The 13,037-nt window shown below is 28.0% G+C and overlaps 1 protein-coding gene across 1 annotated transcript; it reads left to right on the top strand.

The window, feature by feature from the left end:
• Positions 1 to 1,025: 1,025 nt before the first annotated feature.
• On the top strand, positions 1,026 to 6,628 carry LOC131661307 (probable plastid-lipid-associated protein 14, chloroplastic). Its single transcript, XM_058930807.1, has 14 exons — positions 1,026 to 1,248; positions 1,454 to 1,780; positions 1,870 to 1,913; positions 2,004 to 2,082; positions 2,155 to 2,271; positions 2,426 to 2,608; positions 2,734 to 2,820; positions 3,304 to 3,407; positions 3,487 to 3,574; positions 4,187 to 4,267; positions 4,364 to 4,440; positions 4,766 to 4,901; positions 5,107 to 5,169; positions 5,739 to 6,628. The coding sequence occupies exons 2-14, from the start codon at positions 1,463 to 1,465 to the stop codon at positions 6,390 to 6,392; spliced, it is 2,031 nt and encodes a 676-aa protein (XP_058786790.1). The 5' UTR covers positions 1,026 to 1,248; positions 1,454 to 1,462; the 3' UTR covers positions 6,393 to 6,628.
• Positions 6,629 to 13,037: the final 6,409 nt, after the last annotated feature.

The following is a 13,037-nucleotide window of genomic DNA, read 5'->3' as shown; positions in this document are numbered from 1 at the left end:
TTACATTAAAATTTAACATACCCCAATAAAGTAATTTGAACATAATTTGACAGTAACATTACTTTCAATTTTAACATAATTTCATTACATAATTTCAAATTGGCAGAAACATTACATTACATCAATACCTAAATTGAACATAATTTCAATTTGACAGTAACATTACATTCAATTTTAACATAACTTAATAGAGTAATTTGACACTAACATTACATCAAAACCTCATTACAGTGATATTACCATTACATAAATACCTAATTTCAACAAAATTACATAATCCAATCAAGTTTGTTGTGATCAATATGATGATCAAAACCCAAGAAAAAACCAATAAAATAACCAAAATCTTCATCTTCTTTTTGAGGTCATCTTCAATCTTATTAGTTAAACCATATTTCTTCTTCAATAGTGAGTTAATCACTTCCTGTGAACGGTCTGGAATTTGAGATGTCCATGCAGTTACGAGTGATGATTCTAAGCCACATTAACAATGCATATTTTTCCTCCTAGAATAAATAGAATAACCTGATATTTGAACAGACTCAGAACCCATGACAGTTTGAAACATAGACAATGATTTGAAGCAAAGAAAATGGATGAAGAGAAGGACAGAGATTTGAAACGAATAGAAGGTGAAGAGCTTAGAACGAAGATGAACAAAAGATTTACCCACAACTACGATTTTAACGATAAGCTTGAACTATGACTACAAATATCCTGCCCTTTCATTTTAAAAATTATATTAACATAAGTAAATTATGTTTTGTTATTTATAAATGAGTTGAAATTAAATAATATAATACGTATTAAAAAAATTGAGACATAAGTATATTTTAGTCAAAAACTAAGATGAGAAATCTAAACTGTTTAAAAATAAAATTGAGAGAATAAAACTATGACTAAACCAAAAGAGAGGACCAAAAGTTTAATTTAACCTAAAAAAAATCTAAACATAAGTAAGAAATGATTTTAATCTATTATTCAATCACCTTCTAAACTTACATCATATTCAAGCACACCAATTTTCTTGAACATTGTCGAAAGCAAGAAAAGGCATACTTTTGTTGTTATTATGGATAAAACATAGATATTTAGAGAGGCAGACGTTGACGCGCGATAAACTCGTGCCAAAACGTTCCTGCGTTCTGTCGCACGCAACTCTCACACGCACGCTTCCTTCAATTTTCTATATTATTTCTATTACAATTCTACATGAATCAACACTTGTTCTTCTCCTTTCTCATTCTGGTAATTATTTTCTCTCTTTCCATGTCTTCAATTGTAACCATTCTAAGTGCTTGTTTATACTTTTCTGGTCGTAACGTTCCTCAATTTTGATTTGAATTTCGCCAACTGTTTGCTTTTATTTCTCACCTAGTTTCAAAATGTTATTGATGGATCCTGTGAGTATATTTGCTGATAAATACTTTTTTATTTTATTTGTCTATCATAGGTTTGATCAATGGCACTGTGTAGAACTGGGCCATACCCAATTCTGGAGAGTAATAGCCTAGCTTATTCGCATAGAAATTTGTTTGTTTTACCTGTTCCTCTGCATTTCGCTAGACATAGACAATCATCTAATGAAGGCAAGAGAAAGCACAAAGGAGTATGCAGTTCATCATTACATGGAGCTGCATCTGCTTCTTCCATGGAATCACATGAAGAGGATCTCAGCGCCTTTTCCGTTTGCTTGGAGGAGGAAACTGATCATGTTGTAAGGTTCAAAATGTCGGATTTTAAGGTTTTAGATCATGTTAGCATTGGCCTTGGTGGAAGGGTATGAAATCTAAATAACTTTACAATGTGACACGACTGGATTAGGTTTTTTTAATGCTGTTTTTTCTCATTGATTAAGTTTTGATATAGGCGGATGAGGTGGTTTTTGAAGGGGAGGTGAAGGATAGTGGTAGGTAAGATGTTTCTTTGTTTGGCTCAGTTTATATGATTAGTTTTGATCAGGGTATCTGTATTTATTTGTTTTATGACCTTATCCTCTGCAGCCCTTTGTATAACACACGAGTTATACTTAGACAGCTTTATAGTACCCAAGCTCAACGTCGAGGAAAACGAGCAATAGAGGTATGTTGACCTTGTAGCATCTCAATTTTGTTTAGTTCATGTCTGTTCACAATTTTTGTCGGCATCTTTTAGGTGTTGAAGAAGCTGGTTCGCCGTAAACTTTTATATCATTCTTACTCAATGCAAGTTCTTGGGTATATCTCTTTGCCTGCAAGTGGTGATAGTGGTTCATTCATCCTAGTACATGGGGTAGGTCTTAACCTAAATAACTTTCACTATTTTAATTCTTTTATATATGTTTGATTACTTCTTGTTCTGAATCTTTTGTCTACTTGAGTCTTTCTGCCCCTTTGCATGAAAAAGCAACTAATGTTCTTTTTGCTTCAATTCTTTTTCCTGTCAGTATCATGGTAGTTTTTCTTTGAGACACTGGCTTCAACAGTCAGATTGGCTTCAAACTTTAGAGGCCACTCTTGCATTGGACGAAGAGTCTGTTAGGAAGGTAGGAGAAGACACAACTGGAGGTCCTGCAATTTCTAGGCAATTGCGTCTTATTCGAATGTTGATGAGAGATCTTCTAATTGGAGTATGTTTGAAGAAATTCCAACTTTAATTTTTTCTTTTATGGAAGTTATTTTTTATCTTAAGTGCTCAAGTGCTTGCCCAGCAACAAGCGGAATCATATTTTCTATTATGGTTTATTTACTTCAGGTAAATTACCTGCATAGTCATGGTCTTGCCCATACAGAGTTGAGGCTGGAAAATGTGCATATAAGCCCAATAGATCGACATATCAAAGTAAGCACTGTCATTCTGTTGTAAATATAATCATGTCTTCTCTTCATTCATTTTTCTGTTTTTTATGTAGAGTATGGGTTACCTTTGCGGCCTGGCTGATCCTAGAGAAGGTTTTATGCATCGCCTGTGCTGTAGTCACAGAAAAACCTAGAAATTTACTTATATAGTCAGTTGGACTTGGAACATTTCTGTTGTTTTACATTATAGGAAACAAATATACTGTGATAGTTCTGGATTTGCTAAAATCGATTACCTGATACGAAATGCAAAAGACTGTATGAAGGGAAAGATAGATTGATAGGATATATGATGATGGCAGATACTTGTTTGATGATAATTTCCACCGCACTGATAATTCTTAGCTTTTAATGTGTGATCTATGGAATCCAAGTTACTATATATCAATATTTGGTGTTTCTTCATGTATGGTTAGGTCAACCTTTCCTCTCATGCTTGGCTTGACCTGAAGTGTTTACTTAACAGGTAGGTATTCTGGGAAATGCTGCTGACTTTTGCGAGGATGGTTCAAATAGTGGCTCAATGGAAAACATGGACAGGCGACAAATGATGATTGCATTTGACATGAGGTATAGCTTAGGAAATTGTCGGTGAAGTTTGCGTGCAGCTATATAATCTTTTTGATACCTGATTTTCTTTGTTGCAAAGATGTGTGGGTTTCATAATGGCAAAAATGGTAATGGGAGAACTTATGGATCCTTTGATCTTTGCAAAGTTCAAATCGTTCCTCACAAAGGTACGGCAAGTTTATCTCTTATTTAGTTTTAGCTCCTTGTTTGTTTAAAAAGTGGTTTATAGACTATGAAGGAAGTGCCTCAGGATGCCTTCTTATCTATATTATGCCTCTCATACAAACTAAAACCTAAATAATTTGTTTATTTTACCCGTTTTCTGTAAGCTGTTCATTTACGCATGTTCGTTTATAGCATGACATAAACCATTATCATGAAAATTAGAAGATTCTTCTGTTGAAATAAATGGTCTTTTGAGAAAGTACTAAATTAACGGTTAAATTAAATGGCCATGATCGGTAGTAGTTTACTTGGGAAACACTATTTCTAGGTCTACTGTAAGTGGACATTCACCCTCAAATTAGCTTTTTGATTACATTTCTGATATTACCATAATAAGATATTAAGTAGTAGAACTGATAATTCAAATTAAATATGGAAACAAGTCATAATATACAAGGATATATTGAAACCAAAACTAAAAAGTCAAAGATAATCAAAGTTACCCTAACAAATATGTAGATAGATGTGCCTCAAGCTTAGTGAAATAGATGATAAATCGGGTCATGCAATGATGTGAATTTTCTAATGATAATTCTGGCTACATCAAACTTCAGGGGAATGATCCTTCTTGTTTGCGACAGCTTATGCTGGAAATCCTTGGTAGAAATTCTCCATATGGAAATGCTGGCTTACAAGTAAGTATACGACTACGCTTCTTCAGGCATGGTATTTTGAGTTCCATTCTTGTTTTGAGAACGTTTAATGCTTTTTTTAATGTTATTTTCTTCTAGATGCTTGATAGGAACTGGGGTGCTGGTTGGCACCTTTTATCTTTATTGCTTGCAACCAAACCTTCTGAGAGGATAAGGTATGCCTTGAAGCAGTATCTACCTATTTGAAATGTGAAAAATTTGTTAATTTATTCCCCTACATTGAGCTGTGATTATCTTGCAAATATGTCGAGATTTTAAAAATTAAAAACTGTAGTGTGGAAGAAGAAAATGCAGATACAAAAAAATCATAAGAGAAGCGTTCGAATTTCTTTGATATTCCACGAGGTTGATCTTTTGGAAAACATGTAACTAGTTTCTCAAACAATTTTCAAAAGACAAATTGAATTGGATTAGATATATTAGTTTGATTTGACCCAGATTGAAAAACTACTGGTGTTAACCATGTGAACTACTATACAGTTGTTTGGATGCTCTAAGGCACCCATTCCTTTGTGGGCCAAGATGGCGAGTAGTCCCATCAATGGATATTATCAGATGGGGTCTGGGTTGTACTGCAATGCGTATTAGTGAGGAGTACATTTATCGTCAGCCTCAGGTATTCATTTATCCAAGGGTGGCATCATACCTGCAATGTGTTTCTGTTACATTTTGAGTACCCGTGCTTGTATTAGGACATTTTTGTATATTTGTTGGTGTCTGATATCATCAAGTTTTTCCTTACTAAAGTTACATCTGTATATTTAAATAAATGCGATAGATATGCTATAGCATTCGACTTATGGGTATTTTCTATGTTTTAGCGCAGTAGGCTTGCCCACTTCATTGACTTGTTGGAGATGTTGAATCCTAATCCAAAGCCAAAGGTAATTCGTGAGTTAACTTTTTCGTAGGTTTTTCCTGATATTGTTGCTCGTACAATGGATTTCTTTGAAAGAGTTCCATTTTTGCAATCACTAAAATAAAGTACTTACGCCCAAGAGCCTTGGATATTCTTCTCATGGTTGCTCTAGAATTAAATTGTAAAATCAATAAATCATGTAATTCTTCTATGTATCACAATTGAGTTAACTCGCGTCATGTAAAAACTTGTTTATTTGTAAACTTGGGTAGACTTGTAGCACAAAGCCACAAAGGCTCCACAAATGCACCTGGTGTTTCTATGTGAACCCATCTGTAAAAGAGGTAAGAATATTGCATTGAGTCTCAAGCCCATGGCTCCCAAGATAAAAGAAGTCACAAACTAATATATGCGATTCATGAAAAACCCATCGTTGCAAGTTCATAATAAACATGAATGGCCAATGAAAACAATCACAAAAACACGACTACTCACAATAAACATGAATGGCCAATGAAAACAATCACAAAAACACAACTCAAGATTTTATTCCTAATGTTATGCCGACTTATTTGCCATTACTATTGTGTCCAGAATTGGCTGGAGCTGCTTCCAGGCAAATGGCGTCTATTGTACTGCACTGGGAAGCATGTTGGGCTGACTCTTCGACAACCTACAGTCCGTGTACTAGTTGGAGATTTGCATTTAACTGTTAAAAGAGAATCAATGTTGAAGTCAAACCTTTCCTTCGTCACTGACATTGGATTCAGAGTCATGATTGGTCAGGACTGGCCTCATGACAAAGCTGGTAAAAGAGGAAGAGTGCAGGTGAGCTCTTCATTCACACTAACAGCTGGGAGACGGTTATATCTGAAGCAAGACAATATCTCTGAGAAGCTCTCCTTTGGCCCTTCCGGCAATGAGGAGGCTTTAGCTCAGAAATTTACTAGCAAGAAATGGAGAAAAATAACTCCTTTCAAGGAGTTTCCATCAAGTCTCCCTGCAGCCAAGCTTGCATCTGGTGATCTTGATGTGACAATGAATCTTGACGATCCTTTAAATCAAAACATTGATACAGCAAAAAATGTTCTTCAAGAACTAAGAACACAAATCCCCCCTGAATTATTTGATCTGTCAAAGGTTGTGTGTGGAACTTATGTGGACTCAAGGCTGCTAATTCTTCGAGGGGTTAATGGATCAGCTCTCCTATTTACAAGGTCTTTTGTGGATACTGACAGTTCTAGCTAATTGTTTTTATAGCAATTCACAAATCATCATTTGTATTTAAAATTCCATCTTATAGCTTGGTCCATTTGTCCATCTTTCCCTTTAGTTTAGTTTTATGACAGGTAGTTAAATGTAAAGTTGTAGTACTATTTTTTCAAGTAGCACTCTTTCAAGTAAATTGTCATAACATTGTGTATAGCAAAACATTGTGTATAGTAAAGCATTGATTAATGATCAGAAACGCGTTTTTCAAGTTATCATTTATTCGCATCATGTATCTTTTTATCTATAACTAGATTACCGACCCGTGCTTCGCACGGGTATATTAGAAATAATTTTTTATAATAATTGATATTTATTTGTTATTTGCATATAAAATTATTTTGTAGGTCATATAGTCTATATTTGCAATTATACTTTTAATTATTTAATGTGAAAGTTAATAAATTAAAAAATAAAATTTTATGATAATTTAAAATGTATAAATTTGAAGAAATAAAAATTAAGTAACTAAATAATATTATTAAGTATTTCTTTGTAAACTACATTTGATGTTGTATCTATATCTTCACATTCATCATTAGTCCCCAATATCTTCAATTTTTTTTTGAAGTAACCTTGATAAGACAATATATAGTTGTCCATGAGCGGACATTGGTTGTGGTAGATATACTCTAACATGTTTGAGTGTCTGCCCTTGACTTTTATTGATAGTCATTGCAAATACAACAGCTAAAGGAAATTGGTGCCGTTAGAATTTGAAAGGGATTCTTTTATCAAAAGGTGTCAATGATAAACTTGCGATATAATTTTTTTTACCAATATTGCTTCCCAAAATAACCTTTGTTTCAACAGCGTATTTTCCCAGTTTTTGTAATTATTAACTGTGTTACATTACACAAACATAAAGACAGGTCAATATTTCTCTATAACATTACTGGTACTATAATTGTGTCAATATTTCCCATTATTATTATTTAAATTATTTACATTTTAAAAACCTAAAAGATTTTATCTGAGTTTCTACTTTATTAACTTATAAAGAAAATTCAAATAATTGTGATTAATTTTATTTTATCATTGGTGATAAATTGAAATAAAGAAAATTTTATAAGTGTATGATTGAAAATAAATTAAAATAAAGAAAAATGCATGCTAGTTTTTATTATTAATTAATAAAAGTTATGTGATGGACAAATCTATGATATTTGGGCGTTATTATTACATATATATTAAAAAAACGTAAAACACATTAAATTAAAAAGACATTGAATCATTCAGATTCTTTAGTTTTCAAGCATGGAAATTTTGGATCTTTAATGATTGATACATTGTCACCCTCAAGATTAATTGTTTAAATGTGAATTATATAAAAATCCGCGTGTTGCATGAGTTTGATTATAATCATTGCCTCAAATATTATTTAAAAAAATATATTTTTGCAAATATAATTATATATAATCTTATATCTTATAATTGAATGTATTTTAAAATTATATTTAATATAAAAAAAATTTTATAATATAAATATCTTTATTAATTTATATTATAATTTTATTTTATTATTTTAGTTATATTCTTTAAATTTGAAAGATATATCATATTTACGTGAATAATTTTATCATTTGTGTATATTATTTTTAATTAATCATGAAATTCATAATACATATAAATGTATATTAAAGTATACTTGTATAATTTAAGAAACCTAACAAATACGTAAAATTATCAATGTCAAGTCCAAATAAATTCAAATGGAATAATTTTTAGATAGTTAAAAAAAACCATACTAACGTTATCATATAAGATCATCAAACCTTCATATAATAATAAAATAATAATTAGAATTGACCTTAAATTTCCAGTAATTCGGCTAATAGTGGCCACCTTCGATTTATTAATGGTAAAAAATTACCATACTCAAAAAAGAAAATAATGATAAAAGAAAAGAAAAAAAACTATCATAAACATATTTTAAACCATTTATTTGTAAGTCCTTTTATTTTTTATGGTAATGTTTAATTTTTGTACTATTCAATTTGTTTCTAAACTTTGTTCCAATAATTTAATCCAAAATAAAATAAACAAAAAAAATTGGCTTATTTTTTAATCTTAATGTTTTTTTTTAATTTTCTTTATATTTGTTGCAAAATCAACAACTAATGTATAGCTATGTGTTCAAAAGGTGTTATAATAATAAAAATATATGATTATTAATTTTATTGAAATAGAAAGGTTAAAAGGAATTTTAAAAATAGTTTTATGTCATTGTGGAAACCAAAACGATAAGAATGATTATTAAATAAATCAATAATATAAAATAAAAAGAATGTGACATTTAATTTAGATGTGTGATATTTAATTATTGTAAATAAATTGATTGATATTTTCTTTTAAAACAAAAATAATAATAATAATAATAATAATAATAATAATAATAATAATAATATTGTTAATAAGAAAAATTAATATAATTCATCATCCCATTTTATATACTCAACTAAAAATAAAGTGATAAGAATGAGAGAAAAAAACTATGAGAGAGAAAAATATAGAGGTGTGGCGTGAGAGAAGACTCCAAATGACACGTCAATCAATAATATAATAATAATATTATTAATAATAATAGTAATAATAATAACTTTTTGTAAAATTTTACAAATTATAAATTACAGTAAAAATCAATATAATTAACATTCATAGATACCTGCTCAAAGAGAAAATTAAACACAAATAACTTTATAGGTGTTAACCCCTAATACTTTAGAGAGCAAAAGTAAAAGATTAGTTGGACACTTCTTGATATAAATTAGTAATTTAGACTTCGTGATATTTATTAATCAAATATTTGATTGTTGAAGAAGACCCCAACCAATACCTAATCTTGGACTGCTGAATTTAATCATCGTCGTAGTGAACAAAAATAAGTTAAATATTATTTTAAACATGCGTTATAAAATAAAAAAGTGAAATAAAAATTACAATACAAAATCAAAAAATATGTAGCATATAAGAGTAATATAAAATTAAAAAATATATACGTATCATATATGAGATGTTAGGAGGCAAGCCAAATATGAAGACCTACAGTCAAATTAAACTGTGTACAATAACTCTACAAAATCCATACAACAAATTATGTATTTATATATGTGATTTTACTTATTAATAGGATAATAAATCAGATCAAAAAGTGTAACCATAATTTTAGTAATTAAAAACAGTCATTAAAAACTATAACATTTTGTAACTACAATAAGGATAATTATTATTATAATAGTAACCATTATGAAATATAATAATAATTGTTAATTATTTAATGTTTTGTAACTCCAATAAGAATAATAATTATTATGAATTATAATTTTCTATAAAGTGTAATTATTTTTTATGACTTTTTTAAATTTGTAGTAAATAATTATGTATAGAGAAATAGTTATTAATAAAATATAATCATTGAATCTATTTTGAATTTTAAAAATAAAAAATTTTAACCATAAAATATATAACATTGTAAAATTCAATATAAAAACGTAACAAAAAAAATCATAAAGCTAAACATAAAATATTTAGGAAACAAATAATATTAGTTATAGTATATATTTTTTAATAGTTATAATTAATATCCTTTACTTTGAAGAAATAATTATCTTTATATTTTTGAATAGTTATAATTTTTAACTACTTCATTATAATAATTTTATATATTGATATTTTATAATTAAATTAAAATGTGAAAATTAATATCCTTTATTTTAAGGAATTAATTATTATTATTATTGAATAAATATTTTCTATAAAATAAAAATTTATTAAAGTGTAATTATTTCTTTAAAAACGTAACAAAAAAAAAATCATAAATCTAAACATAAAATATTTAGTAAACAAATAATATTAATTATAATATATTTTGTTGAATACTTGTAATAATATCTTTTACTTTGAAGAAATAATTATATTTATACTTTTGAATAGTTAAAATTTTTAACTACTTTATTATAATAATTTAATATATTTATATTTTATAATTAAATTAAAACAATATGTGGAAACTAATATGATTTATTTTGAAGAATTAAATAGTATTATTATTTTTATTTTTGAATAAATTTTTGCTATAAAATAACATTTTATTAAATTGTAATTATTTTTTAAGAATTATTTTATCTGTAATAAATACTAAGTATAAAGAAATAGTTATTAATAAAATATAATCATTGAATCTATTTGAATCTATTTTGAATTTCAAAAATAAACAAATTAAACCATAAAATATATAACATTATAAAATTCCATTTTAAAAAATGTTACAAACAAATCATAAATTAATTATAATAAGTTTATATTTTATAATTAAATTAAATGATATGTGGAAATTAATATCCTTTACTTTGAAGAATTAATTATATTTACATTTTTTAATAGTTTTAATTTTTAACTATTTTATTATAATAATTTAATATATTTATATTTTATAATTAAATTAAAATGATATGTGGAAATTAATATCCTATATTTTGGAGAAATTATTCTTATTACTATTATTGATTAGTTATTAATTTTTAACTACTTTATTATAATAATTTAATAAATTTATGTTTTATAATTAAATTAAATGTTTTATTATAATAATATAATATATTTTTATTTTATATAATTAAATTAAAATGATATGTGGAAATAAGATGTGGAAATAATATTTTAGAAAAACTAAGTAATTCATAGTTAATGTAAGATATAATAATGTTAGTTGAATATAATAGTGTTAATTAAAACAATTTGTATTATTATTATTATTTGATAATTAAAAATTGTTTTTGTATAAAAAAATGAGAATTGGGATAATAAGATATAATAGTGCTAGTTGAATATATTATTTTATTATTATTATTATTATTATTATTATTATTATTATTATTATTATTATTATTATTATTTTTATTATTATTAATTGTGGTAGTTAGTTAGTATATTATATTATTGTTATTATTATTATTATTATTATTTTAATATTTTTATTAGTTAGATATTAATTATTATTATTATTATTATTATTATTATTATTATTATTATTATTAATAGTGATGATTTAGTTTAGTATTATATTGTTATTTATTATAGAGTTTGTATAATTAGGATTCGTATTTAAAATTATTATCAAATGACAATTATCTACTTATTATTATTTTAATATTTTTATTAGTTAGATATTATATTATTATTTTATTATTATTATTATTATTTTTAATAATAAGGATGGTTTAGTTTAGTATTATATTATTATTATTTATTTTAATATATATAGTTTGTATAATTAGGATTTTATTTAGAATTATTATCGATTGACATGTGGCGAGGATTATTACCAAGAAGACATGTGGCTAGGGTTGCCATCATGACTTCTTTACATTTATATTAAGTAGATTATTTGTTTGATTTTTTTTTTCTAAAGAAGCAAAAGAAAATATAATTAAAGATAAAACTTCTAGCATAAGGCATGGTAGGAATACATACAAGAGTCATTACGGTAGAAAACCTGCCACAATCAGATCCCAATTTTAAAAACACAAACATACCCCATTTCTGAATAGAAAACATACCTGAATTCTACATAGCCAACCAACCTACCTGATACACCTAGCTCCCAATACAAGGGAGCACCCTTTACAACATAACTAGAACACACACTCCTACATCATCCACCTGACAGCAACCTGATTCATTCACTAGCAGCAGCAAGCAGATCAAATGTGATGGGAATAGTCAAAACCGCACCCTAACATTCTAATCCAAACGAAAGAACAACCGGACAGAGTCCGAAGAATAGGACATATTGGCACCTTCTCCACACGACACACAAGAAACCAGTAGTAGCAGAGTCTCAACTGCACTAAACCGCACCCTTCTAATTCTGCAAAACAATCAACAACACCGGATAGCAGTAGCACCGGAAAAAAAGTCCACACCAAACTTTTCAAAAATCAAACTGAAACCCAACAGGATCACATCAGTCAGCATACTCCTGCAAACAGATTTGGATTCATAAACCATTGAAACACGTTGAGCTTTGAATTGCTCGATTTTCTACATTATCAGTTCCAAGCGGTTTGTTTCACATCCTCGAACATTTGTGGTATAAATTATTGTTTCCTTACGCGTAACATAATCCAAATGCCAGCACTCCAAATAATCCTCATTTCCACACCATTTATTTTGCCTCTACCACTCAGACTTTCGAATTGGTCTAAGTGCACCTTGCTGATGTTTTGAAATATTCCGTTAATACCCAACCACCAATATATCCCGTACCAAATCCTAAAAAAAAACATGACATTCGAAGAAAAGATGCGATACTATTTCAGTAATTCCATAGTCAATAACACAACTTAAATCATTTTGGTTTAGAATGCCTCTTCTAAAGAGGTTATCTTTTGAGGCAATTTTGTTCGGCAGCACTTCCCACAAAAACACTGAAACTTTTATTGGAATCTCTCTATGCCAAATCCTTGCAAGACTTGGATTAGAATCGATTGAGATATCCAACATGAGGGCCTTATACTCCTCTTTTGCTGAATAATTATGCATTAATTTAATTAGAAGTTAATTATTTAATTTTTTAAACACAAACTTTCCATTTATAATTTCAAAACATATGCCCGACACAAA

The sequence above is a fragment of the Vicia villosa genome, linkage group LG3 (assembly GCF_029867415.1).
Source record: "Vicia villosa cultivar HV-30 ecotype Madison, WI linkage group LG3, Vvil1.0, whole genome shotgun sequence".
Classification (NCBI taxonomy): Eukaryota; Viridiplantae; Streptophyta; class Magnoliopsida; order Fabales; family Fabaceae; genus Vicia; species Vicia villosa.
Note: the sequence above shows the minus strand (reverse complement) of the source record. Positions and strands in the feature narration are given on the sequence as shown.

Excerpts from the sequence above, each read along its gene's own strand:
- LOC131661307 (XM_058930807.1), top strand. The coding sequence starts at position 1,463 with ATGGCACTGTGTAGAACTGGGCCATACCCAATTCTGGAGAGTAATAGC. Across the intron at positions 4,902-5,106 it reads ACATTTATCGTCAGCCTCAG|CGCAGTAGGCTTGCCCACTT; the intron begins GTATTCATTTAT and ends TCTATGTTTTAG. Across the intron at positions 5,170-5,738 it reads ATCCTAATCCAAAGCCAAAG|AATTGGCTGGAGCTGCTTCC; the intron begins GTAATTCGTGAG and ends TATTGTGTCCAG.